The sequence below is a fragment of the Purpureocillium takamizusanense genome, chromosome 4, assembly GCF_022605165.1.
Source record: "Purpureocillium takamizusanense chromosome 4, complete sequence".
Taxonomy (NCBI): Eukaryota; Fungi; Ascomycota; class Sordariomycetes; order Hypocreales; family Ophiocordycipitaceae; genus Purpureocillium; species Purpureocillium takamizusanense.
Window position 1 is genome coordinate 234,828 of NC_063071.1, and position 26,646 is coordinate 261,473.

A 26,646-nucleotide genomic window follows, 5' to 3' on the forward strand; every position below is an offset into this window, starting at 1 on the left:
AGAGCAGCGCATGTTATTTTTCTTTCATTCTGGAATGCTCTCGTCCGCGGCGACCGGCCACCAAGCATTTTCGGTACATCTCAGGCCAAGGTAATGCTGCGCTCGAATGACCCCGGCGCCAGCGACAGTCCCTCTGCTGTATCTCCCGTGCTGCTAACAGGGCCGGGTTATTATGCTGGGTACGGGTTCTCCAACTACGCCGCTTGGATCAGACACCGCCCTCCGGTCGGTGCGGCCAGGAAGTAAATCGCGGGCTCCATTTCCTGGTCGGACATGCCCTCGAGCGACGAAACCTGCGCGCTTGGAAAGGTGAGGAAGAAGCGCGCGGAGGCGAGCCGAAGTTCTATCTTGGCAAGGTGTTGCCCGATGCAGACTAGACGTCATCAGCGCGTTTTCCCAACCTCGAATCAGCCCAAGCAAGCCAAAACGTGGCAACGTCTCTCACCTCGCGGGCCGCGACCAAACGGCATGAACGAGTCCTTCATCGTCTTGGTCGGATCCGCCCACCGCGACGGAATGAAGGCGTCTGGCTGCGGAAATACAACGGGGTCCCGGTGCATGCTATAAGCCTGGGTGCTGACGGTCGTTCCCTCGTCGAACCAGTATCCCGCCAGCTCGCATCCGCCGGGAGGCACCACGCGGGGCAGCCCCGACGGCGCCGCAGAGTAGAGCCGCAGCGTCTCGGTGATGACCTGCTCCAGGTACGGCAGGTCCCGCAGGTGAGCCTCTGTGTAGTCCTCGGGCAGCGTGCGCAGCTCCTCGACGAGGGCATCGCGGATGGACGGCTGGCGGCAGACGGCCCACGTCAGGTACGCCATGGTGTTGGCGGTGGTGTCGCTCCCCGCGACGATGTACGACTGCGCCTCGTCGCGGACCTCGTCAAAGGACAGCTTCTCGTCCTCCTCGGCCCTGAACACCTTGGTGAAGAGCGTCTGCTGCACAAAGGTCGCGTCGTTCTCGACCACGCGCCGGTACCGGTTGAGCGAGTCTGTGGCGTAGCGCCTCATATTGGCGCTCGCCTCCACGGCTTCCCGGAACATGGGGATCTGGAAGGGCGTCTTGTAGGCGAGGCTGACGAGGGACGGCAGGCTGACGCGGAGGGCGCCGATGCGGCCGACTCGCTCCAGCTCGTGCGCATACTTGTTTTTCTACGGACGGGGTGTTAGTCAATACAGTTCGGTTCAGTCCGCTCGCCCATAAGTCAGGTGCGAGAGAGAGCCTCTCCTTTCCAAGTCGCAGTGGAGATGAGATAGCCAAGAGGGAGGGAGGGAGACAAGGACACTCACACGGCCGAGCTCGAGCATGTGAAACGAGTCGCCAAAGGTAAGCTGGCCGATAATATCCGTCGCCATGAAGAGGTACCACTTGAGCACGTCTGCGGACCCGCGCGCCTTCATCTCCTCGTCGATGCGCCGCACCGCGAGGTCTACGTGCGCGCGGATCTGCGGCATGACGGACTTGAGCGACGTCTCGGACATGGGCGAGGCGAGGAGCCGGCGGTGGCGCCGGTGGAAGTCGATGTTGACGGTGCTGAACATGGCCTCGGACCCGGGGGAGACGAGGCTCGTGTAGAAGTCGGACTTGAGGAACGTCTCCTTGGTCGTGTATATGGCCTTGACGGCCTCGAGGTCGGAAATGGCCACCTCGTTTGGCGCGACGCGTACGACGGGGCCTTTTCCCAACCCGCGTGGTTTCAGTCAGTCGAGTCGAGCCCGGGACTTATAGGAGATGAAGGGGAAGGAAGGGAGGGACGGATGGATGAATGAATCCCATGGCAACAAACGCACCATATTTTTTGTGCAAGGCGTGCACGTAGAAGCACCTCGTTCCTTTCAGGAAGTGGAGGTCGACGACTAGGCTCGTCCACTTGCTGTACCACGGCCCAGGGACCTTTGATGTTGACGAGCGGCTGATCTGGAGGATACTCCGAGCGAGTACCACGGCCAGAACCACCCCGGTGAGGGTGAGGGCCGCCCCGGCGAGGGACAGTAGACCGCCGCTCATTGGAAAGACGGCCATGGAGTGTTGACTAGTTATCGTTTCTACCGTCCTCTTCCGGTTGCGCTCTCCTCTTTCTCTTTCTCTTTCTCTGTGTGTGTGTCTCTCTCTCTCTTGGTGGGGAAGATATATCGATGGCGAGTGCTGCTAGATATGAGTGAGACAAAGTGATATGATTCCCCGCTCGCTGCTTCAGTCAGCGTTGTTTGCATGTGCGACCCTTTTTATGTTCAGACGGCCATGTATACATTGCATTGCATGGTGGTGGGCGCTGTTTATTATACGCCACGCCACGACAACACACACATCGTCCGTCGACGGCGAGCGAGCGAGCACCCACAGCCCGTGTCCCCCGGTTCGACATGCTATGCTTTTGCTACACATCACCTGCACGGGAAACAGGGTCTCGCGCGGACGGCCCGGCGCGCGCGGGGGGGCGCGGGAGACGCTTCGAGAGAGGGGCGAGAGTCAACTGCAACGCCGGACGGGGTTTTCGCCGGCGACTCACCTCACCGCGGGCGCACTATTCTGTCTAGCTACGTAGCTCTCTCTGAAGGCAGCTCCTCACCCAGTCCAGCGCAGCACATACGTAGTGATGGCAACAAGGGTATGTATGTCACTTGCAGCTCCGATAGTGCGAAACGGCCTCTGGGGCGTGCTCCTCAACACGCCGGTCGGAGTGTCGGAGGCGCGAGGGGAGAGGAAAGGAGGGTGTATAGTATACGCGTGTGTGTGTGGGGGAGACTCGGGAAGGTAGGTGGAAGCGCCTCGAACGGGCGCAAGTGATAACTACCTATGCATTGGTGGTTGTGGTGGCCTTCAAGGCTGACTGGTGCAGGCACCATGTTACCCTGTGATGTGCTCTTTGGTAGAGATGAGGGGAGGGGGGAACGGGTCACGCACGTCGTGCAGCACGAGGTACGCCATGTCTCGCGAGTAGTGACCTCACGCGAACGCGGGCGCGCGCGAGACTGCATTGGGGAGGCGATGGGATTGATTGATGGATTGATCGCCTGGGCCGTCGGGCGGGCGGTGCGGGCGGCAAAGGAACGGAAACCCCCACGAACTTGTCATGTCTGCTGGTACGGGCCGCACGAAGTGCCGTCCGTCGGCCGAGGGCGCGAGACGCTGAGTGCCGATGGAGGCGAGGCGATGACACATCCACCGTTCCTCTCCCCCTCCCTAAGCAGCAGCAGCCTTCCGTGGTTCGCGCATCATGCAGGCTTGGCATCGACAAACGAGAGGCATCTAATAGGGCGCAGATGTCGGCCAGTGGGAAACGGCGGAGGGGGGATGATCGGAACGCGGAGACGGGCGATGGCGGCGGCGACGACGGGCAAGCGGCTGAGGACTGTAGGAGAGGAGGTGAGGTGAGGCTATCACGGTGTTAACGGCCGATGGCAGCGCGGGCCGGGGCGAGCGGGGTGAGCGGGAGCGCCGCGGATCGGCAACAGCTGCTCAACTCACAGCTGAGGTTCGATCCGGGGACATGAAGGATCTCTATCCCATCAATGTCCACGGAGACTCCGTGCTGAATATTAATAGGACGCGGTGACGCTACCATAGATGGATCAAGTGCGGAGTTGCCACGCGGGTCTGGTACCATCAAACGATGGATGGGTTCATCGTCATCGGGCGGCAGGAGAGACAAGAGCACAGAAGAACAAAAGGGGGAGGGAGGGAGGGATGCGCCTGGCGGGGGGGTCGAATGGAACATTATACGAAGTACGGGGGGCGAGCATGTGCTGTTGTGTAACGATGTCGTGTAGCCTGATGCGTGAGGAGTTCGGATTTAACAAACAGCCTATATAGTAGTGGGTGGTGGTAGTCTTACAGCCGGGCAATCCGTGTAAGTGGTGATGCTCGGGGCTTCGAAATATCCCGTCAGACCCGGCGTTTCAGACTCGTGCGCCTTGAGCGACGACTTGCTTTGCCACGAGAGAGGGTCTGGTGCATTGCAGAGTTGGTATCAGACGAAGTTGGCTCTTGCTTCCGCTAGCATTCTGTCTTTCACTTCTCTGTATTTGCAGTCCTACAATCGAGTGTCCCATTTAACGTTTGGAGCAGACGTCCAGTTTGACAATAGGATATGAGCTAGCCTCGACGTACGCGCGCCTGACTCGATTAGCACCAACTGTGTAGGAACGAACCGCCGTGCTCGCAGATACGCACTGTCCAGACTGGACGAGTAGAGATGAGGCTTCCAATCATGGAAACTGCGCGAGATATGCCCGGACTGAGTCTCAATCGGCCTGCCTCTCTCCCGTTGTTGTGCATCACTCGGTTGATATGACCCTGGTCCAGGGTAACTCTCGTATCTCGACCGCAGGCGGATACGAAGCAGCTCGCGAAGCGAAAGCAGGCAAAGCTGTGTTGAGACACTGATAATGCGTGGAACGGCTGGGTTGGTACCGTATGGCAATGACAGTGGCCCTCTTCTGCTGTTGGTACGTTGACATGTGCTGCTGCTGCTACTACTTACTACCTCTGCGGGCTCTCGTCGGCTATGATATGGCGGTTTCAGATGACCTACAAAAAGTTCAAAAACACAGACGGAGTTACGTACTAGTTTACACTGGTACTACGTACTTGTTTCGGTTGGCAGTCCCGGGCGCCACCGACGGACTGAGTCAACGCATGATCCGCGGCCGCGGCCCCGGCGGTGTTCGGCCAGGCCCGTCCGTCGTGCCGGCAACATGGACATGGACGGGGGGGCGTTGGAATGAGATACCCGCGACACATGGCCCGAGTCATGTGTGTGTGTGTGTCTCTCTCTCTCTCTTTCTCTTTGCTGCGCCGCGTGGATGACGACAGGACGCATTACAGCGACATTGTTAGTGCCAATAACATCGTCGTACAGCAGCACGCACTAATAAGCGAGGAATTTTGGGTCCTCGGACTTTCCCAGCGTTGCTGCCGCTTCCCCGAAATTCCGAAGAACGTCTTCTTTCGAATCCATCAAGTAACACTTTACTACCAACGTACGTCCTCAAGCACGCACGCCCCCCCTCCTCCCGAATCCTGCGTCCACATCACCGCATCAACGAATGAGCCCGCGATAGATGATGACCGAAAGTTGGGCGGCGCACACCTAGATGGGCGTCATCGAGGCCACAGGGCCCATGATGCTCTCGCCAAACGCCGCCGCCGTCTTGCCGCAGTCGGCCACAATGTTCTGCCCGTTGACCGCGGCGGCCAGGTCGGACGCCAGGAAGACGCCGAGGCTGGCCACCTCGTCCGGTTCTGGGATGCGGTCGTAGTAATAGTAGGGTGACTTGCCCGCGCCGCCGCCGCCATGCCGCCGCCCGAGCGTCTCGTCGAACTGCTTCAGCGCCTGCTCCTTGCTTGCCATCGTCATCGTCATCGTCATCGTCGTCGTTGGCTGAGCTGCCGTCTGCTGCTCCTCCGTCCTGCCCTCGGCCGCCGCCGGTGACGTCGCCATGATGCTCGTCCGGATGAAGCCCGGCGCCATGGCGTTGACGCGCACGTGCGTCGACGACAAGTGCACCGACGCAGACTTGACCATGTGGCTCACGGCGGCCTTGGCGGACGCTGTCCGGTGGAAAACGTGAGCACACATATACACACACACTCATGACATACACATGCTGTCCGGTCGAAGAACATGCACGCGCGCACTCGCTCTGCATGGGAGCAAAGCAAAGCATGTGTGGGTGAGTGAAAACTCACCGTACGAGATGTCGGCGACGCCTCCCGAAACCCCAGCCATTGAGCTTGTGACGACGATGGAGCCCCCCGGCTTCGTCTTCTCCGCCGATAGGTTGCTCATGCCCTGGCCGGCGTATCGGATGGCGAGGAAGAAGGATCGTTGCATCACTGCTTGGACGCGGTCGTAGTATGCGCCGTTGGTATCCTGCAACGCCCTGCATATGGGTGCTCAGTCAGCGTTGCGCCGCTCTGGACAAGTCTTGTTGTTGATGCTGCTCCCCACATCACATCCATCCCTGTCTGAACAGGACCGACCGGTGGAACGGCCACCGCGGGGGTTAGGTAGCAGTCTCCAAGGAAAGAGGAAAAGTCGGTGGGAGGCTGACCTGAAGCCCCCAAAGCCCGCGTTGGCAAAGTAAAAGTCCAGCCGCCCATGGTCCGCAATGGCCTTCTTGACCACGTGGATCGTCTGCTCTTCCGACGACACGTCGAGCACCTGTCCGTGGACCTTGCACGGCGAGCCCGCCGCCCGCACCTCGTCTTGCAGAGAGGGAATGTTGGTCAGCGTGAGGTCCGTGGCGTAGACGGCTCGTGCGCCGGCCGCGGCGAGCGAAAGGACCAGAGACCGCCCGATGCCGTGGGGGGATCCCGCCCCCGTGACGATGCCGACCTTGCCAGCGAGGAGCTTGGGAGAAAAAGCCATGATGCGAGTACTATTACATGTACTGTATGCGAAGTGCAGAAATCCAGCCTTGAGACAAAGGATAGCACAGGGGAGTAACTTGCAGAGAAAGTTACTCCGGCTATATCTTTATCTAGCTCCAAGGACGCGTTGTTCGTTGCATCAGCAGTTGTTGACAAGCGCCAGGACAATCCAATAGCTTCTAGAGCTGCTGATGCGCCTGAATGGCCAAGCCAACAGCCAAACGTTTGTACGCAATCCCCGCTCGAAACCCAACGCCGTCGGTAAACAGTCCGGGTTGTAAGAAGAGTCCGGGCAAAGCCCACGGAAGCCGCGGCAAGCTCGCGAGGCAAGCATGGGGAGGGGCCACGAACAGAGGACGCCAACCACCTGCACTGGGTAAGCGGCTGGGTAACGCTTTCTGCTTCATATTTATACGATGTAAGAAGCGGATGTGCTGCAAGTGCGTGTGGCCGTGTTACGCACGCTTGCATCGCGTTGTGGTGTTGCTACCATGCGATCGATACGTTCGATCACTGGGGATTCGCGTCTGAAGCGAGATAGATCATTCATGAAGACATCGTCGTGGACGGGGACAAGCAGCCATGCCTGCATCATACACTGGCGGCAATCAACTACACAGGCCATCACCGATCAAGGGATAAATGTATGTGTCCGTAAAGGTCTTCAAGTGACGTCGGACAACCTTAGCCTCCGCCGAACATTGCTTCACAGTTGCGCGATGGTAAGTATTGAGACTGGCTCTCTGTCGCAATCTCAGAAGGCCTTAAGTTTTCGGCATCCCCCTGGCTCTCCACTACTACGCTGCTCCGTCCTGCTTTCCTTGCTGCTACTCGCGCAATAAGTGACAACGCCTCAAGTAGTTGGCTATTCCCCAATGTCTGGCGATTAGTTGGCGTGACTGTCGATTCGGCTGCCGAGAGTAAAACACCCTGTGCTGAGCGATTGGCCGCTCCATTCATCCATGGTAGACTGAAAGTAGCTCCAACCGCAATCATCGATGAGCGGGTTCTGCAGTGACAGATTGAGCGCCGTGTCTAGCTGGGGCGCCGACCCGCCCAGGTCCAGCGGTCGGGACTCGTTGAATGCTTCGGCAATGCGAAGGAGCGACTGGCAGAGCTCGTATTGCGGTCTGCAAGACTTGACTGTCGACGCGATCTGCTCGATGGAGTCGAGGACTCTCCGCAGTAGTGTGAGGTCTGAGGAGTCCAAACTCCCGATGCAGTGCAGGAACGTCACGATGTACGGGGTAAAGGACGTAAATAGCAAAATCCTGAGGCAAAAAAAAGTCAGTGAGATTTTTTCGCAGGGGGGACCGGCCGAGACAGACACATCCAAGTACATAGGAAAGCCACTCACCAGTCTGCATACATGGACACTGCGTCCGGGCCCAGGTTGACCGCGCGTGGGTAGGAGACTAGATGCGCCTCAAGTCCCTGCTTGGCGGCCTTGAAGCACTCGGGCGATATGTCGGCGATGGCGTTGGACGACGTCGCACCGCGATGGAGCAGCGTCAATACCGAGTAATACGTGACGTCGACGCCCGAAAAGGTCGTCTTGAAGATGTGGCTGTGGTATGCGCTCGAAAAGTCAATCTCGTGCCAGTCGGCGTACCACTGCCTCAACTTATCCGCGAGGCTCACGACGACGTGCCGCCGCGCCACGGCGTCGGTGCCGCGCGACATGGGCGAGTACAGCTGTCGGTATATGTTGGCCTGGATCGAGGAGAACTGCACAAAGGACACGAGGGCCTCGTCCCAGGGCGCGCGCTTGGGGTCCTTGGACACGGTCAGGGGCGGCGCGTCCACGTCGTACTCCTGGATGATGGGCGCGCGGCCGAGGGTCAGCGAGAGGCTCGCGTCGGACATGAAGACGTGCCAGAAGAGGCGCCGCATGGTTTCTGACTCGGCAAATGGCAGGTTGCTGAAGGTGTCGCTGCGGTGGTAGCCGAGGGCGAGGCAGTGCTTGGCCGCGGCGGAGATGAGATTCCACTGCAGCATCTTCCTGCCTCTCAACTGCGAGTCGAGCGCCTGTCATCGTCAGCTGCCTGCCACCAAGGACAACAAGCATGACACGCAAGACATACTGCCATGGTCAAAGCCAGCGCATTCTCATAGGTGGGGATGGCCGCCAGCTCGTGGGTGTCGATGCCGGCCTGGAAATTCGCCCAGCAAATGTCGCGGTATCGCTCAACCTCGTCCGGGGACAAGCCCGAGTTCGGGGTGCAGTGTAACTCCCACATGGAGAAGTAGAGCATGCCGTGGAAGAGCGTCAGCTCTCCGGTCGAGAGAGGATTGACCGGGAAGTAAATGCGCTGACACAGAGTCTCCAGCTGCGCCAGGTCATGAACGGGGTGAAAGAGGAAGAGCAGCGACTGCGTTTCTGAGGCGGCACCAACCCAGGCGTCCGTCAGCACAGCGCTTGGGCGTCACAAGAGACAACTTCAACTCATCAAGCGTAGGCGTGCAGACCTCTGAGGACCCTGAATAGGCGCAGGACAAACTCTGAAGGGATCAACTCCACGTTGAGCTGGCTTGGGTTCTGTTTGCCGTCGCCCGGACGGTCGGGCGGACTCGGTTCTTGTATCGCATTGCGCAGGGCCTTGAGCTCGTCTATGATGGCCGGCGAGTTGGCGGCTTCGGGCGACGCAAGCTCGGAGATTTGACTGGCAAGATATGCTTGCCGGCCAAAAGAAGATGCGCCCTCGATGGGGATGGTTCGATTCGCGGGTGGCACCTGGTGGCTCGACCGCACCTTTTGGGAACCGTCATGTTGTTGTGACCCCTGTTGCTGCAAGATTCCGTGCTTCTCATTGTGCGATAGGACTTTCTCGAGGGTCTGCTCCAGCCTGGTCATGCGCCTCTGAAGAGTTTCCAGCTCAGTCTCGTTGCTGCTCACGAAAATATCAGCCCACGGTGGTGATAGAGGCACACGGGCAATAAATCATGGCCTACCCCGTGTTCGCTGGAGGCGGCTGCCTGCCCGAAGCAGCGCTCCGCTTCGTTGCCGCCGACTTTGCATGTCCCACGGCATGACAGGGAATGCTGGAGGTCACGCAGTTGGAGCATGGCACCTGTCGGTTACACCGTATCTGCGGAGACCATCATCAACCACTGGAGTACCCGAACGAATAGCCCCCGTCATGGGATGGACGCTGCTGTATGTACCTTGCGGACACGACAGTTTTGACACTGGGGAAGGAGGAGCAAATCAGCGGTCGAGATCCTCTCCGCCAAGCAGGGAATATTTTGATTGCCGTGGGTTTGGAAACCCGGGGGGCGAAGCTTACTGCACGTGGTATGACATTGTTGGTTCCCATGGCGGCATCAAGTTCCATGCTGGCTCGAGATCTGCTGCCCTGGGTCGGCGTCAACGTCCGCGTGGTGCGTGGCCGCGGGCTTTCATGCCACCTCTGATCCGCGGGATCCGCGCGTGCCGCGGCTTAGCGCTGCTGTCGTCGGCCCTCGCCGGCGGTGGTGGCGCGCGCCACACCTGCAGCATCTTTGATTCCCGGGTTCGGGTTCGGCGGACACTGCGAGACGGCCGTCCGGGATTGAGTGGGGAGGGGGATGGAAGAGACTTGGGATGGCAGTCGATTCACTCACAATTCTGTGTGACATTGGCCTACGCCATCAAAGCTGTGACTCTGGTGTTTACAGATAACAAAGCTCTGGTTTTGGCAAAGCTTACTTGGTAGCATTCTACTGCAGCCCGAGGGTCACATCTGTCCCGCGGAAAGGTCCTGCCGTCAAATGGTTGCCCGTGTCATCGTCACTGTAACATGATGTCTCAGCAAATGCAATGCATTCACCAGCGCTAAGCAACTTGCTTCGATATACTCTGTAATAGACACCTGCGAATGCAATGGACGGCGCCTCGATGCCCTCTATTTCATCACGGTGAACGTGGACCAGTCTTCGAGTGCGTCATTACAAGCCTCCCACCAGGCCTTGACGCCCCCCAACCAAATCAGCGGCTCCTGTCGCTTCCCCGGAATGTTTGCGCCGTTATACCACGACGGCGTATCTCGATATAGCATAGCCTGGAAGATCTGGTACGAGAGCTCTGCCCACGCCGCGGCGGCAGCGGGAGATGCTTCCAGCGTACAGAGGTCGTCCTCCTTCATCCGCTGTAGGACCTTGGTCACCCATTCCACCTGCAGCTCCAGGAAGGGTGGTCCGTTGGCAAGCGATGTGGGCGCCTGTGGACCGTACAGGACGAATGCGTTGGGAAGGTCCGGCACCATCATGCCCAGGTGCGTCTTGATCCCGTCCTTCCACTTCTTCTGCAGAAGCACACCATTCTTATCGTGAATGTTCATATCGTACAGGCTGCCCGTCACAGAGTCATACCCTGTCGCGAACACGACCACGTCGAGTTCGTGCAGCTTGCCCTCGTCCGTCGTCACGCCATTGGCCACGAACTCCCGGATTGCCGTCTCCTTCAAGTCCACCAGCTTCACGTTCGGCCGGTCAATCATCTCGTAGTAGTCCATTTCGAGGCTCGGGCGCTTGGTGCAGATCCAGTGGAGCTGCTCGAGGGGGGCCATGATGTCGCGCTTCTCGGGGTCCGTGATGCGCGCGCGGACTTTGCTCGCCCAAAAGCTGTACACTTCAGCGTTGGCCTCCTTGTCCACAGTATAGTCGCGGAACAGCAAGGAGAAGAACGCAAATCCTCCCCTGGCCCAGAGTCGCTCGTACAGCGCATGCCGCTCGTCTCGTGTGAGGTCGTGGAACGAGAAGGGGCAGTCGTTGTAGGCATAGCCGTGCACGCTCGCGTACTTGGCCTTTTGCCAGAGGCTTCCGTAAAGACTCTTGAGCTCCTCCGCCTCATGTCGTGGGATGTTGCGCTGACCCATGGGAATCGCCGTGCAGGGGGTTCGCACAAAGACTGTCAGCTCGCAGTCCCTCTTGGCCAGTTCCTGGACGATTTGCAGTCCGGAGGCGCCCTGCCCGATGATGCCAATCTTTTTGCCCTCCAGACTGAGGTCCTCGGGCCACTGAGCGGGGTGAATCACTTCACCTCGAAACTCATTGAGCTTCGGGAAGTCAGGTATGTAGCGCTTGTTGCTGCTTCCCGCGGCGAAGATGACGTAGCGGCATGTCGCTGTTAGTCCCGAGGCGCTGCTGAGGCTCCAAGTGTTTGATGAGGGGTCATATTCGACGTTGACTACTTTGGAGTCGAATATGGTGTCTTTCCGTAGGTCCAGTGTCTTATCCAAGTGTGCAAAGTACTGGCGAATCTCGTCACTGCCGGGAAAGCGCTCGGAGAAGCTAAAGTCGTCGTACACCTGCTCCAGGCCAAGCTGGTAGAGAGGCGTTTCCGAGTCCACTCGCGCGCCTGGATACTTGTTGAAGTGCCAGACCCCGCCAAAGTCTTGCCCGGATTCGAGTATTTTGGTAGTGTAGCCCTGCTGCCTCACCTCGTGCAAGGCATAGCAGCCCCCGAAGCCGGCACCGACGATGATAACGTCAGCGGCGACAGATGTGCCGCCGAGCCTGGAGGTAGTTGTCGCTGGCATACTTGGGGTGTAAGTCAATTGATGATACAAAGTACTGAAGGAACGCTTATGAGTCGGAAGAAGCGTTAGTCGACGAGAGAGAGCTGGTGCTTCGTAGTTCTGCCAGGAGTATGTTGCTCGTATGGCTGGTGGTTATCAGTCGTTGGCTCGACGATCCGACCAACCGCGCGACATGAAGGCGAGTTCCAGGTTTTATCCTAGTCATGCTCTGGGTTCGAAATTCGTCCGGGCCAAGGCAGCAAACAGCACTGCTACGAGGGATCGTGGTTGAACCTCTTTCGTGCACATCGAGCCGCCAACCATGTTGGTGTAGTTGGTCGGATGCGCGTCGCTCATTTACAACTGCGCGGATTCCGCGGCTCGAGCCTCAGTCCCGGGCTGCCTGCCGACTCCCATTCACAGGGTCTTTTTGTTTTGGACCAGTCACGCCAATGAATGCTGATATGGCCAGGCGTACGGAGATCACAAGATGACGCCCGTTTGCCCTAGGATCGAGAGTCGTCCCTGCGTGGATACAGGCTCAAAGCCCGTGGACTCGGATGAGGCCGCGGGCACGCGGGGTCCGGTCCGGTCCGTAGTGCGTGCTGGGCCGACAGAGATGCGCAGTACTTCTTTTGTGTTGATGTTATGGAACCCTGTCGGAGTCCCGACGCTTTCTAAGCGGAGTTCAAGGATAACCTCGTCGCATCGTCCAACATAGCCTCATTCCACAGTCCCCGCGTTTTGCGTCGATACTCTAGGGACATTGGTCGTGCTTAAAGCAGGGATGTCAGTTTGACATATGCAGAGATGCCCTGCGAAGTAGAAGTCGGAGCTCTGTTGGGCGGACAGGCATAAATAGGGCCCGTGCCCGCCTTCTGTAGCAATCAGGCGGGACCAGACAGTACGAACATCTTCACTCCCGTCAACGGGCTAGAGCTATCAGACGGTTCAGCAGCATGATCGACTCTCAGTTTGCGGCGGCGGCGGGGCCGATAATGCAGTCTCTCGGTGGCATGGAGCGGCCCAAGATCCACGACGTCGAGGCGAGGCGACAGGTGTTGGCCGCCATCGTTCCACAGCAGGAGCCAGCCATCCCAGATGACGTCCAACACTCCGTTCTTAGCATCTCTACCCCCGACGGAGCGCAGATACGGTTGCTTCGCTTCCAGAAGAAGGGAGGAGCGCAGCAAGCGGGCTCTACTACTGCCGGCCCCGCTGTGATACACATGCATGGCGGGGGCCTCATCAGTTTGACCGCAGACGTGAGCATCCCGGCCGTGTGCCAGTACGTCGTCGCAAGCGGGGTGCAGTTCTTCTCGGTCGACTACCGCCTTGCCCCCGAGCACCCGTACCCGACTCCGCTGGAAGACTGCTGGGCCGCGCTGCAATGGGTCGTGCAGCACGCAGCCGAGCTCGGCGTCGACACCGCTCGCATCGGCGTCATGGGCGAGAGCGCAGGCGGGGGACTCGCCGCTGCGCTCGCCATCCTCTCCAGGGACCGTGGCCTCAGTCCGCCGCTGAAGCGACAGATCCTGCTCTACCCCATGCTCGACGATCGGACCGCGGTAGACACGGAGCCCGGGGACTTTACCGTCTGGACCCTCGAGGACAACATCACCGGATGGACGGCCTACCTTGGCCATGACAAGGTCGGGAAAAAAGATGGGGTCCCGGCTACTGCGGCGCCGGGTAGGATCGAGGATGTCAAGGGCCTTCCGGCGCTGTACATGGATATAGGCCAGGCCGACATCTTTGGGCTGGAGAACCACGCATATCTGGGCAAATTTCTGGCGGCCGGCATCGAAGCCGAGTTTCACCTGTACCCGGGCTTGCCACATGGCTTTGACTCAATTGCGAGCCAGCACTTTGCGAGCGTAGCGCTCAATGAGAACAGATGTCGACAACTCAAGAAGTTGTACGACTGAAAGGGGGCCGGTTGCTGCCTCTTGGCTAGTCCTCGAATTGCCAACACACCAGACGCGAAACGGCAGATGGGCCGCTGTCGAACACGTCACCCAGTGCAAGCAATGCAATCCGAGATTGGACTGAGCCGTGCATAGATGCGTTGGTAGCACAGCAGGGTACAATACTCATGAAAGCTGTACATTTCGCTTCGTGGGCGTCATATCTATGAATATACACATGTCTATCGAATGATACCAATCGCTGGCTATCCCTGTCGGCATGCAAAGGGCGCATGAGAAGATCCGTCGCGCGTCATCTTGATCTGAAAAACGGTGTTAGTAAACCTCATATCGCTCAGCTTCCGGTGATGAGAGCAACGGAAAAACTTACAATGTCGTCAATGGTCGCGTAGGTGCCTGCACCTAGCGTCACCACTCCCACGATGAAGGCCAGGATGCAGCCCAAGCTGATGAGGCAGTTTTCCCGCGAAAACCAATGGCCCTTGCAGAGAAGCTTGAACCACATAATGGCAGGAATCCAGAAGGAGAACCCCGACACGAACAGTGCCGACGCGAGGGAAAGGAGGTCCGAGAAGATGGGGATCGCCTCAGCAATGACCCACGCCACAATCGTGAACACGGTCACCTCGCCGATCCAGGCGGTCCATCCCTTGCGGGTATTGATATACCTCACAATAGACTTCTTCCACATGCGCCCGTGAATATAGCGCAGCGCGACGGTTGAATTAATCGAGCCCGAAATGAAGATGACGGGGAGGGCAACTCCGAAGGCTATCTTTGAGACAGTCTTGCCCGCAGACAACAAAGCGGGGGACTGGACGGTATCTCCCACGAAGGCATAGCAGAGCGCGCCAGTCAGAGTGTAGATGGCGATCTGGGCAAAGCCGGATGCCCAAATAGACTTCATGTAATCCTTGGGCGTGTGCATCTCGTCCATGAACGAGAACTGGCCAATGGCAAAGCTAAATGCAAAGATGATGTTGCTCACGGCGACAAAAGCCTTGGTGAAGCTAATGTCTTCCTTGGGCCAAGCGGACCATTGCACCCCTGAAAGGCCACCCGGGGCATCGCGGGCCTGAATGCCCGTTGCGATGATGGTGATGGCGACGGCCGCAAGGATGGATCCGAAATCGATATAGCCAAGAATGGCGACCTCGGTGAAGGACGGCGGAATCGCGAGGATGAGGAGGATGATGGCCGAAATGGCAGAGAAGGCGATGGAGCAGACGCGTCCGCCGTTGAGATCGCCCAGCGCGATGCTGCCGGTGAGGGCATGGGATCCGACCACCATGACCAGCTCAAGAACGAGGGCGGCGCCGAACAATTCGTAGCCGAAGCGACCAAACAGGACCCGTCCTGCATCGGCGTAATGCGAAATTTCGGGGTAGGCCAGCTTTACCCGTCCCACGATGTAGGCCGTGAAAATGGCGAGCATGCCCAGTGTGATGGTAAGAAACACGCCGGGGAACATGCCCAGCGTGGCATACGCAGAGGGCAAGCTGAGGGCACCGAGGGCGACGGCCTCGACGATGGTGACAATGGCGAGACGCTTCCAACCAAGGCGATGAAAGTGCGCGTTGCCCTCGGCGGCGATTTGCTTCAGCCTGTCATCGCGAAGCTCGTCGCTCGTCTCGCCAAAGATGTCGTCAGTCGTCTCGCCCGAGAAAGGCTGCGCCCTCGGGGCCTCTGCCGAGGGTTTGCGAGTGCTGTCATGGCCATCCTTGGTGGTTTCAGAGGCACCCGCCGGCGCAGAGGTGATATGATCGACCATTGTTGCGACTGGGCCTTGGAGTGAGACCGTGAGGCCTCGTTCGACAATGGAAGCGACGTGAGCACGAGGTGATCGACCGCCAACAACAACAACAACAACAGTGATGGATGCTAGCAGAAAAGCGGCCGTACGCTAAAGATGCGAGAGACGATGGGAAAGTGGAAACGAAAAAAAGGGATTCAATGCCGGGGGGGAGGCGAAGAAGTTTGTTCACCTCCGGGCTCACCGACCGAGGACCGGGCGGCGGGCTTCCTCGCGCTCCTTATCGGCCACCCGACGGAAAGACGAGGCAAGAGCCGGCCTGGGCAGGCACAGGGGTCCCACATGGCGAAAGCCCTTATCTGTCGTAATTCCGTGCGGTTGACGGCTGGTCGACTGACGGCAGTCTGGTCTGCACTTGGTGATTGATGATGCCTCCTCCTCCAGTCCTCGCCGCGTCCAAACTGCCGTCCAACGTAACCAGTTCCTCAAGACGCATGCGGCGTCGCACAACGCATGCCCCTTTCCCCAGGAGTTCCGCACCGCTCTCACCCTCCCCGCAAAATCTTGAAGTCGCATCTCCATCCAGCATGCACTGCGGCGGTGGCCCTCCCTCTGTATTGCTGGGGAAGCTGCTGGGGAAAGGGCCCGCCGGATGGACTCATGATGGACAGCCAGCAGCCCCCGTGGGCCTCGTCTCCTTCGCGGAGGCGTCGCCGCGTTTCTGTGTGGTAATGGAAAGCTTCTGGAAAAGCTTGAGTCATGGCGCGCGACTGAGAAAATTTCCCCCCTGGCGGTGGAGCTTTGGGGGGAGGGGGATCATGGTTTGGGGCCACTCAGCGAGAGTTTGGTGGCCATATGCAGACTTTTTGTCCCCCAGATCATGCCAGCAGAGGGGGGTCGCCGCAGCGCCAATACGAAGGGGCCATTGGGTGTCATGTGTGCTGCTGATGAGGAGGAGGGTGTCCCTGGTGCCTGTCTCGAGGCTGTTGATCGTCAGGTGCTCTCGCGCGCAAAACGTGGTTGCAAACGTTGCTGTTTCGAAGCCGCGTTCGAGCACAGAGGCAGGCACACGCATTCCTCGCCTGACGTCTGGCCTGAACCGGCACTCGGCACCTGCTCGTCAGCCCTGCAGAGCAGCCGCCGGCCCGGAATCTGCAAGAGAGCGGCAGTGGCGCTCTTCCAAGCCTCAGTGTGCCAGCAGGTGGAGCCCGGCATTGGGAGGGGGGTCTCACCTTGCCCTGCCTCTCCTGCCCTAGGTGGCTGCCGAGATCGGTGGTGGCTGTGCACAGCGGGAGGTTGGGAATAACCCTTCCATTCCACCAAACTCTGCCACTGCCCCTCGCCCGTACCTTTTACCCGTTAGGTTGGTGTGTGTGGTGGCCCAGCGTCCTACCCCCCCCCCCAATCCCCCGTAACCGCCAGCCTGTCTTTGCCCACGCATATTAGTCGTCATCGTGTCTCCATCATTCGGTTTAGGCAGGCGTAATAAGTAAGTAAGCTGGCGGCACAGGGGACGATGAGAGCTGGAGACCCCAGGATGCCCCCCGTCTGCCCCCCGTCTCCTCCGTCCCCACCAGCGCGGCCATGATCCCGGGACGGGGGGTAGGATATCAACAAACTCTAATTTCGCTGGCAAGCTAACTATCAATGCTGAAGAGCATGATGAGCAATAGGTAATGCTAATACTACACACTTGTTTCCCGTATCGTACAAGCACCCGATATATCCCCATATATACATGTCACCCTTCATCTCAACAGCCGCCTGATTCTGATGTTGGCCACGTGCATCACCGCTGCCGCCTGCCGCAGCAGCGAGGGCCCCCCCGGCAGGACAACATACAGCTCCGACGACTGCGACTCGTCAGGATGAAACTTGTCGTTGTATGTCCGCTTCCCGCCGAGCTGCGCCGAGTCCACCACGCGGTGGAACATGTCGCGAGCCACCCGCGCCTTGATGCCGTCCTGATTAGGCATGTCGCCCAGGTCCAGCAACGGCTCGTGACCGAGGCACATGTACGACACGCCCGCCTCGCGGAGCAGCCTCATCGCCGTGACGATGAGCAGGTCCGTGATGCCGCGTGGTGCCGTCGGCGACGCGATGCAGGGGTCCAGGTGGAATCCCGACCGCGCGCCGACGTTTCGCAGCGCGGCGAAGCCGTTGACGCGCCCGTCGCGGTCGCTCGTGTACAGGAAGAAGGTGACGTTTCGTCGGCAGAAGAGATCGTAGACGGTGACGAACGTTTGCAAGTCCTTTTCCTTCTTGCAGTTGCGTTCCGCGCGCCACTGGTCGTAGATGATTTGCAATTCGACTTCCATGGCTTGGTCAACGCCGTGGATGCCCGGCGCATAAACGCCAATACTGATGGCCCCACGCTCTGGATCGAGTAGTCGCCGATTCTGACCAAGCATGCGCTTCCCTGCGCCTTGGTTGGAGAGGATCTTGTTGGTTATGGGATTGAGCACGCGCTCTCGACCGACTTTCAACGGGATCCAGCGTCGCTTCTGCGCGTACATTGCGAATGTCTCGCTAACTCCCATGAAGGCGATCTTGAGGTGCTTCTTCTTGCGAAACCGGGCAAGCTCATCAAGCAAAGGCCCAAAGTGCTCTGGCGCAGCGAGTGGATCCCCCGACACGACCAACGTGCCGTCCCTGACTGTGTACACGACGGCGCCGTAGCCGTTCCGGCTGGTAAAGGTCTGGTATTCTGGGTCGAGCACCCCCATGTGTGCTGTTTGGCTGTATTGTTGGTACGCTCGGTCGAACTCGTCGTTCTCGGACACGTCGAAGAGTGTGCCGTCGCTGGAGTCTGCTCGGCCGGATGAACCGTCCCACGACAGCTCCTGTGACGCTGTGACAATGCTGTCGTCGGAGGAAGAAAAGCGTGAGCTGTGCATGAGGTGTGTATCGAGGCAAGGCAGCATGCGCTGCACAATGTCGTATGCTGAGCCGTCCAAGCCTGCACTGGGCCGACGTGCTGAGGCGTCTGTTCGATGAATCGCAGTCATGATATCCAGAACGAACTCGTAGGGGAAAAAAAACGTCTATATCCAATCAACCACCAACATGAGAGTCTCAGCAGGGGTCGAACTGGCCGCAAAGGGTCATATTTATTTATCACCAGTGCGTTGGCACTCAGGACCCCGGACTCTGTCCGGTCCGCAGCCGAGAGGTGCGCATCTGAGGAGCATGTACAGCCAGCGTCTGCTTGGCTCGCGGGTAGCGAGGCTGAGGCTGGAGCATCTACTCATACAGGAAGGCTCAGTAGATCGACCTTGCGCCTCGCGCGAGCTTCATGCGTAGCTTGGTACCAATCTCGCACGCGCAAAGGCGCGCGACACTGCCACGCATGAAACGTCACTCCAACGATCGTCCCCGGGACGCCCTAGCGTGCCCGCGACATTCTGGAAAGCTATCACATACGAGGAGGTGCAGTCAAGTTTAATGCTAGCGCCACATCCTGTGGGAGTACGTACTACCCTTCTGCTCGGTTATGGCCTGTTTAGGGAGTGAGTGACTTGATGGGCGTCGGATTGTCCTCGGATTCCTATCTGGACAAAGTTCAAGACGTCGTCAGCAGGCAGTCTTGCGTTGCTCACATTACGCAAGGTGAGAGCGAGAGCGCGGACGGACCAATGACGCGCGCATGATGCCGGCCGCATCATAACGTTGAACACGAGTTACGGGGGGCAGTTGCCACCAAATCCCACGCATCTCTCGATGGGGTCACGGCCAGGTTCCAGGGCAAAACAGAACAGATTCATCAGCCCGTCTTTTGGCCAGCGTGCTGGGGGACGCTGCCTCATGTCAATTTCAATCGCGGCGCTGATCCGACCCAAACCACCTGGGTTGCCGCTTGATGAGCGCTGTCTCGGCTGTGACGGCGCCCCGGCGACTTGATCGCAAAGGCAGCCGGCCTGGCTCGGTACATTCCCGAAGGAACCCCCACAACCAGCAGCTTGATGGCGGACATTCGGACTATCGGTGGCTCCAGAGCCCTACGGCAGTGCGGCACTGCCCTGCCGGCCATGCGGCGCCAACGCCATGGCGTCTCGTTTCCCCAATGCGGCAATAGGGGTAATGAGTCAAGTAAAAGCAAAGAGAATCGTAAATTGTTACGCTGTCATGGGTTCATCCTCAGCTTTCAGCGATGAGTTCGCTCGACTCGTGTCGCAAGGAGCCCCCAGCCCTCCTCCATCTGCACTGCGCCGGTGACTACACGCCGCCGAAACGGGTTATAACTTAGTGTGTTCTAGACAGTACAATAATAAGCTCTCGGTCGGCTGTGCAGCAGCGGCGGCGCAGCGCGGTGAGGCCCACAGCGGCCAAGGGAACAAAAAGTCCTGGCGAGATGGAAACGCCAGCAAGCACGGCAAATGCAGTGCGACAGAAACACTGCCGGCACCCGCCTTTTACCCTTGTGGCTGGCTGTCTGCCATTAAATCTGCCTTGCACACCGCTCGAGTTGGTGGTTCGCTGCTTTGGTGGAGCTGCAGCAAATGGGTCGCAGTCATGTTCTCGACTCCTTCTGCCGCCGCGGTCAGGGCCCAAAATCAACATCACGGGCCAGATTCCCCTATTCAATGTTGCCGCATCGAATGGACAATCCAACTTGCTCTGCTGACGTCAGAGATCAGTCATACGGCGGCAGATAATGCATTGGAAACCACCGATAGCAACATATCGCTCGAGCACGTGCAGGTCTTGGCCGCACCATGTATCAACGTACATGCACTGGTCTTCGTGCGTAACATGCACAATCCGCAGACATCGCGAGGGTAACATCAGCACCTTTGGCTGGTGACACGCATCAAGTAAGCAGTTGCGCAATAGCAAAGAGCTGTCGACCCCTGAAGAACCCTTTGCCCGCCGAATATACTCGGCTGGTAACCAATCGCCCATAGTCCTCAGACTGCCCCAGCCTGCCTGCCTCCCGACAACGTGGCGCTTGGCTTGCACCATCGGCAGGATACATTCATTGCCTCCCTCTATCTTAGCAGCTCCACAGCCTCGACCATGGCAGCAAACTTGTCGTTCGGCTGGCGGAACACGTATTCCTCACCCCGAACCACGCGGTCGACCTCCTCGCGTACGAACGGATACACATCACGCCACGCGTTCATCCCCATCCAGCAGTCGAGGTGACCGTACCCCTCGACGCTTCTGCGGCGATACTGGGTGCCCGCCGCCCCGTCGACGCCCGCCGATGGCCCAAAAGCCGCAAGCAGCGCATTGTAAGTCTCGTCCGCGGCCTTGGGGCTGAGAACGGAGCTGTCCGCGCCATTGAACAAGAGAAATGGGATGCCCCGGAGCCTCTGGATATTTTCTGGTGTTACGAGGAGCTCGTACTCTGGTGCATTGCCGGTGACCGCGCCGCGTGAGCCCATATGCATCAGAAGGTGCATGAGATTGACATGAGCGCCGCTAAATACCCGATCAATCTGCGAGTGCGTTGCCTCGTTGAGATTTCGATGACTCCAACACCGTCCGAATAAAAAGGTCGTGCGGAGACAGACCGCATTGTTGCACATCTCGTGTCGTTCCTGAGGGTATACTCTCAGGAGTTGGGTCACGACCTGTTGCACCCGCTTGTCGTCGACCGAGGTCGAGCAGTCAAAGTATGGGCCGGCCAACTTTGCGTAAAGCCAGTCCAGGGGTATGGGAGACTTGGCTTTGAGATTGTTCACCGTGCTCCAGATCGGGTTCATGAAGACTTGGCTGCAGGTGATGCCGAGAATCCACTCGGCGGGGATCGTTCCATCCAGGAGCCCGCAAGCAAATGCAACGGAGCCCATGCAATGAGCGATGCTGTAGATCTTCTGCGGACCGCGCAATCTCCGTATAGTCTCGAGGCACGCCTTGATGTCGAGGCGCGAATCATGTGTTGTCCAAGCATCAACCGTGTGCGACGTCTCCAGACGGCAGATGCGGTGGACCGTCACCCACACGCGGTAGCCGGCACGTGTAAGATAATTGACCGCGTTGAACGGGATCGTTGTCAGCGCAAAGATTTGATGGTCCACACTGGCGCCTGGGATCATGAAAACGTCGCGTATGGGTACGGGATCGCCGCGCCTGTCTGTGGCAACCATACTTGCGTCTGGCTCCCACATGTGCAGCTTGGTGACCACTCCGTCGCTTGCCACCACGCTGAACGACTGTGTCGGTGGCGTTGGGTTGATACAGTCGACATGGGCGCTCAGAGGGTACTGCAGTGGCATCAAGGGGGTAAGAAATAGCTGGAGGGGCTGTTGCCAGAGCTTCGCGAGGTATCGAGTTGCCTTGGCGGTTCTGTCCATGACGCTCGGGCCAGTTGCTGTCAAGGTTCGAGCTGCAGGCAGCAAGTCTCGAAGCTGAATATTGATGATGCCCATCGCGACTGGCGTTCGACAAGGCCAGACATGTGGCCCTCCAACTTGACCGCTGTCGGCACCTCCCAGATCTGTAATACTCACGTACAACGTGGTCATCGCCTGCCATACCTGCGAGGGCCGTAGTATGATGGAGGGGTCGGTGACCTTGTATCCGTGGAAGTGAAGCCGTTCTCCGTTGACACCGTTCATGTCGAACTCGTAGACGAGCTTTCCGGTGCCCGTCATGTCGTCATTTGGCTCAAATGTGCCGAACCGGCTCCTCAGGATAGTAAAGGGCGAGCCTGCAAGGCCGGGGCAAGAAAATGTTCCTGTCATGATGCCATAATTGTCTGCTCCTTTCGAATCGGGCAGTACGCACGGCGCTGTGATACTGACAAACAGCCTCGCCGTCTCCCCCCGGCACTTTCCTAAGTGGTATGCCAACTCATACGTTCTTTTGTCATCGCGTATCAAAACGCGTCCAGGGTGCACGAAGCCGGTCATCAGTTCCGTGAAGCTGACTTTGGGATCCCCTTGTTCGGCCACGGCACAGAGTGCCGTCATATGCGGCCCGGAGGTCCCGTCCGGCCAGAATTGGGGTTGGCTATGTGATACTGACGGCTTTTCGAACAGATTGAGAAGGCCATTGCTTCTTCTGTCAATGACCAGCTCATTCCTGGAGGCATAAGTCGCGACGGCACGCTCGGCAAGGGCAGTGATGGTTGCTAGGGGGTTGACACCCAAAGCCCGCGGCATGACTGCCGCATCTGCCACCACCAGACCGGGATAGGTCTCCATGGTGTCACTGCCGACAAAGACCTCGCCAACGTGGTTCGTCACGCCTGTGGCACCGGAGCCATCACTAGTCATTCCCGCGCCGCTGGTACACACAAAGTCAGGTCTCGGGTCAACAACACCGTGGAGCATTGCAGCTGCACTCACCCGAGTGGATGGACAGTAACCAGCTGTTTCCCCATGAGAGAATAAAAAGGACTTGGGATCAGTATCGCACCGACAGCTTCCGCCACTTTGCTGAGAAACGCGTGAACCCTTCGGACTCTGTCATTTCGCCCCGCTCCAGTGAAGACGAAGACGGGTTTGCCATTCTCCAAAGACAATGAGCCACGACTACCTTGTGAAGAGTTAGAGCAATGGCCTAAAATGAAAACTTTACGCGCGAACCACGTACTATCGTGTAGCATCGCAACGAAAGCCTGTGTTCGCTGCAGGGCTCCATTGTCCAAACATGATCCCATGAAAAGTGCCTTCAAGCTGTTCATAAAGGCTTTCAGTCCCTGTGTCAAGGCTTGGCCGTAGCCAGCTTGAACACACGGGAGAAGCTGCAAGACAATTTGGAAAAATAAAGCCAGTCCCTGGGGTATCGCTCCGTCTTGTACAACGAAGCCATCCAGCGGATCGGGATGGCCACATCGGCAGTCTATCATGCTGGTAATTGTCGGGCCAACCGCATTATAGTGCCCCGGACTGTCTGAGCCAACACCATTGACGTCGTACTGTGAGTTGTACCTGCAGTCCTGTCAGCGATATGCTCCAAAGATGGACACTGTTCGTGGCATAAGGTCACAGACCCAAAGGCCAAGATGTTGCCGTTCCCACTCATTCGTCTCCCAACTTGATCACTCATGGGTAAACCCAGCTGCTTGCTCCGGAGTAAGATTTCCGTAGTACCCATCGCTCCTGCACCTAAAAAGACAGCCTTCTTTGCATGAACCCACATCAGTTCCGATCGAAAGTTTTGTGAAAACCTCGAACGGTTCTGGCTGTGCCAGGCAAAGTATACTATATAGCCCCCGCGCTCGTCAGTAACTTTCTCGATGTGTCTTGCCTCACATTCACAGAAAATCTCTGCGCCCCAGTTCCAAGCATCGGCAAGGTATGTGACGAGAGTGCTTGACTTCGACCAGTCATTGACACCTGTGCAGTCCTGCCCCGATGACGTAGAGGCAGACAAGCAAACGCCCGTGCTGTTCGGCCCTGTCCGGAACCGTGTTGTTTGAGGGGCTCTACTGAAATTGCGACCGAGGCCCATTGACTTGGCCTGGCCCTCAAAGACCTTCATCTTGCGCAGCTCTGGCCAGTTTTGTGGATACGGTTCCGGCTCCAGAATGTCTCTGGCTAGATTGTAATCTGTTTGAATCTGGTCATCTTCTGGCTCGCTTTATTTAGCACGATATACTTACATTGTGTCAAGCCCTCGGGATCATCACGTATCTCCTTGGGCCAAGCAGACATCGTCAGGACCTCTTTGGTCGCCTCAAGGAAAATGTTTCCATTTAACAGGCTGCCGCCCCCTAAACCTACGTGAATTTGCTTTAATTAAGTTCAGGTATAAAGTTAGACGGAAGTTCTCTCACCATTGCAGACAAAGACACTTTGGTCATTACCAAACATGAGGTGATATAGCCCAGTGTCTTTGTGGTTGTCGACATCACGAAGAGTCACTGGCCCGGCTTTGAACTGCCCCGATACATGGAACTCCTTGGATATCTCACCGAAGCTGACGGGATATTCGCCTGGCCATTTTTCTTTCCCCTTTTCAAGAAGGCAGACTGACTGACCGGCACGAGCCAATCGCGAGGCAGCTACGCCTCCGCCATAACCAGACCCAATGACGACGCAATCGTACGAAGGAAGTATAAGTTCCACGGGTCTTGAGATTCGAGGGGCCTCGGAACGTGTCGTTTTGGTTCGCATTGCTGTATCAGCGTCAGCACCTTCCATGACCCAAGTCGAAAGCGTGTATCTGTAGATTGATGCACTCTGCTGTGTCCAAAAGTCGTCACCATCGTATTTGGATCGAGCCTTACTATAATGTAGAGTTCCCACTCGAGTCAACCTCAGACCAAGTGCTGAGTTGATTTATGCAAAAGATCTCTGCCGTGACGTGGTGTTGTTGATGACTGTTGCAGACTGACGTGCGTAGCACCCTGTCACCTGCGTGTGGTAGCAAACATGGTGGAATTGTAGACTCGTCTTCTCGTACGGTAGTGAATATGCAGCGGAAAGGCTTTCATCTCCCTCCGACTCTTCACTTCGACATGGGTTCTGGCGGGATCCAAATATGCTATACGTATGTCTGATGTCCCAGCTCGACCGCACCTTTCGTGCCGATGGACGTTGCATGTGGGCCCACGTATTGTGAGCATTGTCGTGATAGTCCGGTCAGATGCTAAACGCCTCGAGATACTGTACAGTCCGAGCTTTGCCATGCCACAGACATCATCGGTCTGTGCTCTTTGTCTTTGGACCCGAGAAGGAACGACGTGTGTGATGCATGACGCACGCCAGACTTCCCCGTCACATCAATGGAAAGGCTCGTTGCGTTCCCCGGATTGGAAGGACCCCCGCGACGTGGTCAATCCTACAACGTCGAGGGATCGCCGAGACCCGAATCTTTGGGCTAGACTAGATCCTGTGTTGGTCGCAGGCCTGCATGCGAGCTGATGTGAGCGTTCGCACGGTATTGAGCTTTGACATCGGATTGAATCAGAGGCGAAAAGCAGCTGAGGGGGCTTCTCACGCCGAACGTCTTTGATACCCAGGTCTACTGTGCCATCCAGTTATGCTCAAAATACAGTCTACGGACGAGTAGCACTATTTACAGTCAGACGTTTATTTCTATTTTCACGTATTCAAGACCTGCTAAGCCGAGGCCTATAGTGCTATACTGTCCCCTGCCGCGGGCTACGAGCGAGTAAATGCGTTACGGGCTGCGCTCAATGGAAGGCATCGCGGGCTGTAGTAGTCTAGCTGGTTGCAGCAAGGCCAGCAGGCTATACGTAATTGAAGGCATCGAGGGCTGCGTGGCTTCACGCGATTAAGATCTGTGGCTTGCGGGCTGCACCAGTAATCTGGGACCTGCCAGCGTACTGCGCCGTCATGACCTGCTGGGCTGCCTGTAGGCAATTGAAGGTAGGTACCAGTGTATCACGGGCTTCAGCAAGCCACATGCAGCCGGCTACGTGCCCCCGCATGCAAGAGGGCACTGTAGCCCACTACGACGCAGGGACTGCTGTTGGCCGTGGCGGGCTTGGCTGGCCTCGAGGTGTGTGAATAGTGAAAACGTATAAATGTAAAGAGTGATAGTCCTACGGACTGTAGATGATGAATCGACATCGCTAGCTGGTCAGTTTTTGTTTTTGAGAATGGAGTCTAGAGGCCGAATGCTCTGACGAGGCCGTCATTACCTGGTAGCTGCCCGTGAATCACAATACGGCTACGGCTGTCAACACGGTAATCCGTGTACTGTACGTACACTGCCGTCTGGCCTCTTGCCCTTGAGCGCACGGACTGGCGTACTTTTCTTCATCCAACAGGAGGGGAGGAGGCACTTGGCAAGTCGTGGGAGCGTTGGTCGCTTACGAATGTCTGCGTCTATTGTGGTGGGCAAGTGTTCAATTGTTGAGCGTATCAAGAGCCCCCTGCAACCAACTAAATTCCTTCACCCGGGCTCCTGGGGACGAACAGAGAGTGATTGGAGTTGTTAGCCTCGCAGCCTATTCGCGTTCGCAATGGGAGGCTGTCTCACGTCTCTTTTCTGTTCGCTGAGAGAGCATGGGGGTTCGAAACGAAGGTCACAGGTGTATGACCGTTGGTGGAGGCTCTACGAGACATCGAATGAGCATTGACACAACCAACACGTCTTTGGCATTGTGGGCTCTGATCTGCAGATCACCAGTCTCACGGACTTGAGTTGACAGAACAGACCTGAGCTCACACAA

General features: G+C 57.8%; 9 protein-coding genes across 9 annotated transcripts; 2 read left to right on the top strand and 7 right to left on the bottom strand.

The window, feature by feature from the left end:
- Nucleotides 1-22: 22 nt before the first annotated feature.
- Nucleotides 23-3,668, bottom strand: JDV02_004716 (uncharacterized protein). Its single transcript, XM_047985950.1, has 4 exons — nt 1,788-3,668; nt 1,287-1,672; nt 446-1,148; nt 23-373 (listed from the first exon to the last, which is right to left on the bottom strand). Exons 1-4 carry the CDS (start codon nt 2,017-2,019, stop codon nt 195-197), a joined length of 1,500 nt encoding a protein of 499 aa, XP_047841930.1. The 5' UTR covers nt 2,020-3,668; the 3' UTR covers nt 23-194.
- Nucleotides 3,669-4,469: 801 nt separating this feature from the next.
- On the bottom strand, nt 4,470-6,835 carry JDV02_004717 (uncharacterized protein). Its single transcript, XM_047985951.1, has 3 exons — nt 6,054-6,835; nt 5,689-5,882; nt 4,470-5,550 (listed from the first exon to the last, which is right to left on the bottom strand). Exons 1-3 carry the CDS (start codon nt 6,368-6,370, stop codon nt 5,090-5,092), a joined length of 972 nt encoding a protein of 323 aa, XP_047841931.1. The 5' UTR covers nt 6,371-6,835; the 3' UTR covers nt 4,470-5,089.
- A 96-nt stretch (nt 6,836-6,931) lies between these two features.
- JDV02_004718 (uncharacterized protein) lies at nt 6,932-10,019 on the bottom strand. The gene is made up of 8 exons (XM_047985952.1): nt 9,778-10,019; nt 9,660-9,728; nt 9,538-9,561; nt 9,325-9,461; nt 8,842-9,260; nt 8,457-8,752; nt 7,730-8,400; nt 6,932-7,643 (listed from the first exon to the last, which is right to left on the bottom strand). The coding sequence occupies exons 1-8, from the start codon at nt 9,988-9,990 to the stop codon at nt 7,259-7,261; spliced, it is 2,214 nt and encodes a 737-aa protein (XP_047841932.1). The 5' UTR covers nt 9,991-10,019; the 3' UTR covers nt 6,932-7,258.
- Nucleotides 10,020-10,176: 157 nt separating this feature from the next.
- JDV02_004720 (uncharacterized protein) lies at nt 10,177-11,891 on the bottom strand (the record flags this gene model as incomplete). The annotated part of the gene is made up of 1 exon (XM_047985953.1): nt 10,177-11,891. The coding sequence occupies one exon, from the start codon at nt 11,889-11,891 to the stop codon at nt 10,257-10,259; it is 1,635 nt and encodes a 544-aa protein (XP_047841933.1). The 3' UTR covers nt 10,177-10,256.
- A 938-nt stretch (nt 11,892-12,829) lies between these two features.
- Nucleotides 12,830-13,798, top strand: JDV02_004721 (uncharacterized protein; the record flags this gene model as incomplete). The annotated part of the gene is made up of 1 exon (XM_047985954.1): nt 12,830-13,798. The coding sequence occupies one exon, from the start codon at nt 12,830-12,832 to the stop codon at nt 13,796-13,798; it is 969 nt and encodes a 322-aa protein (XP_047841934.1).
- Nucleotides 13,799-14,043: 245 nt separating this feature from the next.
- On the bottom strand, nt 14,044-15,569 carry JDV02_004722 (uncharacterized protein; the record flags this gene model as incomplete). Its single annotated transcript, XM_047985955.1, has 2 exons — nt 14,044-14,100; nt 14,169-15,569. The coding sequence occupies 2 exons, from the start codon at nt 15,567-15,569 to the stop codon at nt 14,044-14,046; spliced, it is 1,458 nt and encodes a 485-aa protein (XP_047841935.1).
- A 1,392-nt stretch (nt 15,570-16,961) lies between these two features.
- Nucleotides 16,962-19,295, bottom strand: JDV02_004723 (uncharacterized protein). The gene has a single exon (XM_047985956.1). It carries the CDS (start codon nt 18,557-18,559, stop codon nt 17,300-17,302), a length of 1,260 nt encoding a protein of 419 aa, XP_047841936.1. The 5' UTR covers nt 18,560-19,295; the 3' UTR covers nt 16,962-17,299.
- A 768-nt stretch (nt 19,296-20,063) lies between these two features.
- On the top strand, nt 20,064-20,333 carry JDV02_004724 (uncharacterized protein; the record flags this gene model as incomplete). The annotated part of the gene is made up of 1 exon (XM_047985957.1): nt 20,064-20,333. The coding sequence occupies one exon, from the start codon at nt 20,064-20,066 to the stop codon at nt 20,331-20,333; it is 270 nt and encodes an 89-aa protein (XP_047841937.1).
- Nucleotides 20,334-20,539: 206 nt separating this feature from the next.
- JDV02_004725 (uncharacterized protein) lies at nt 20,540-22,831 on the bottom strand (the record flags this gene model as incomplete). The annotated part of the gene is made up of 1 exon (XM_047985958.1): nt 20,540-22,831. One exon carries the CDS (start codon nt 22,829-22,831, stop codon nt 20,540-20,542), a length of 2,292 nt encoding a protein of 763 aa, XP_047841938.1.
- Nucleotides 22,832-26,646: the final 3,815 nt, after the last annotated feature.

Coding starts and splice junctions, on each gene's coding strand:
- JDV02_004723 (XM_047985956.1), bottom strand. CDS start 18,559: ATGACTGCGATTCATCGAACAGACGCCTCAGCACGTCGGCCCAGTGCA.
- JDV02_004718 (XM_047985952.1), bottom strand. CDS start 9,990: ATGTCACACAGAATTGTGAGTGAATCGACTGCCATCCCAAGTCTCTTC. Junction 9,462..9,537: donor AAAACTGTCGTGTCCGCAAG/GTACATACAGCA, acceptor TGGTCTCCGCAG/ATACGGTGTAACCGACAGGT. Junction 9,261..9,324: donor CCGCCTCCAGCGAACACGGG/GTAGGCCATGAT, acceptor TTTCGTGAGCAG/CAACGAGACTGAGCTGGAAA.
- JDV02_004717 (XM_047985951.1), bottom strand. CDS start 6,370: ATGGCTTTTTCTCCCAAGCTCCTCGCTGGCAAGGTCGGCATCGTCACG. Junction 5,883..6,053: donor GCGGGCTTTGGGGGCTTCAG/GTCAGCCTCCCA, acceptor ACCCATATGCAG/GGCGTTGCAGGATACCAACG. Junction 5,551..5,688: donor CGTCGCCGACATCTCGTACG/GTGAGTTTTCAC, acceptor TCCACCGGACAG/CGTCCGCCAAGGCCGCCGTG.
- JDV02_004716 (XM_047985950.1), bottom strand. CDS start 2,019: ATGGCCGTCTTTCCAATGAGCGGCGGTCTACTGTCCCTCGCCGGGGCG. Junction 1,149..1,286: donor ACATGCTCGAGCTCGGCCGT/GTGAGTGTCCTT, acceptor CCCCGTCCGTAG/AAAAACAAGTATGCGCACGA. Junction 374..445: donor GTTTGGTCGCGGCCCGCGAG/GTGAGAGACGTT, acceptor GATGACGTCTAG/TCTGCATCGGGCAACACCTT.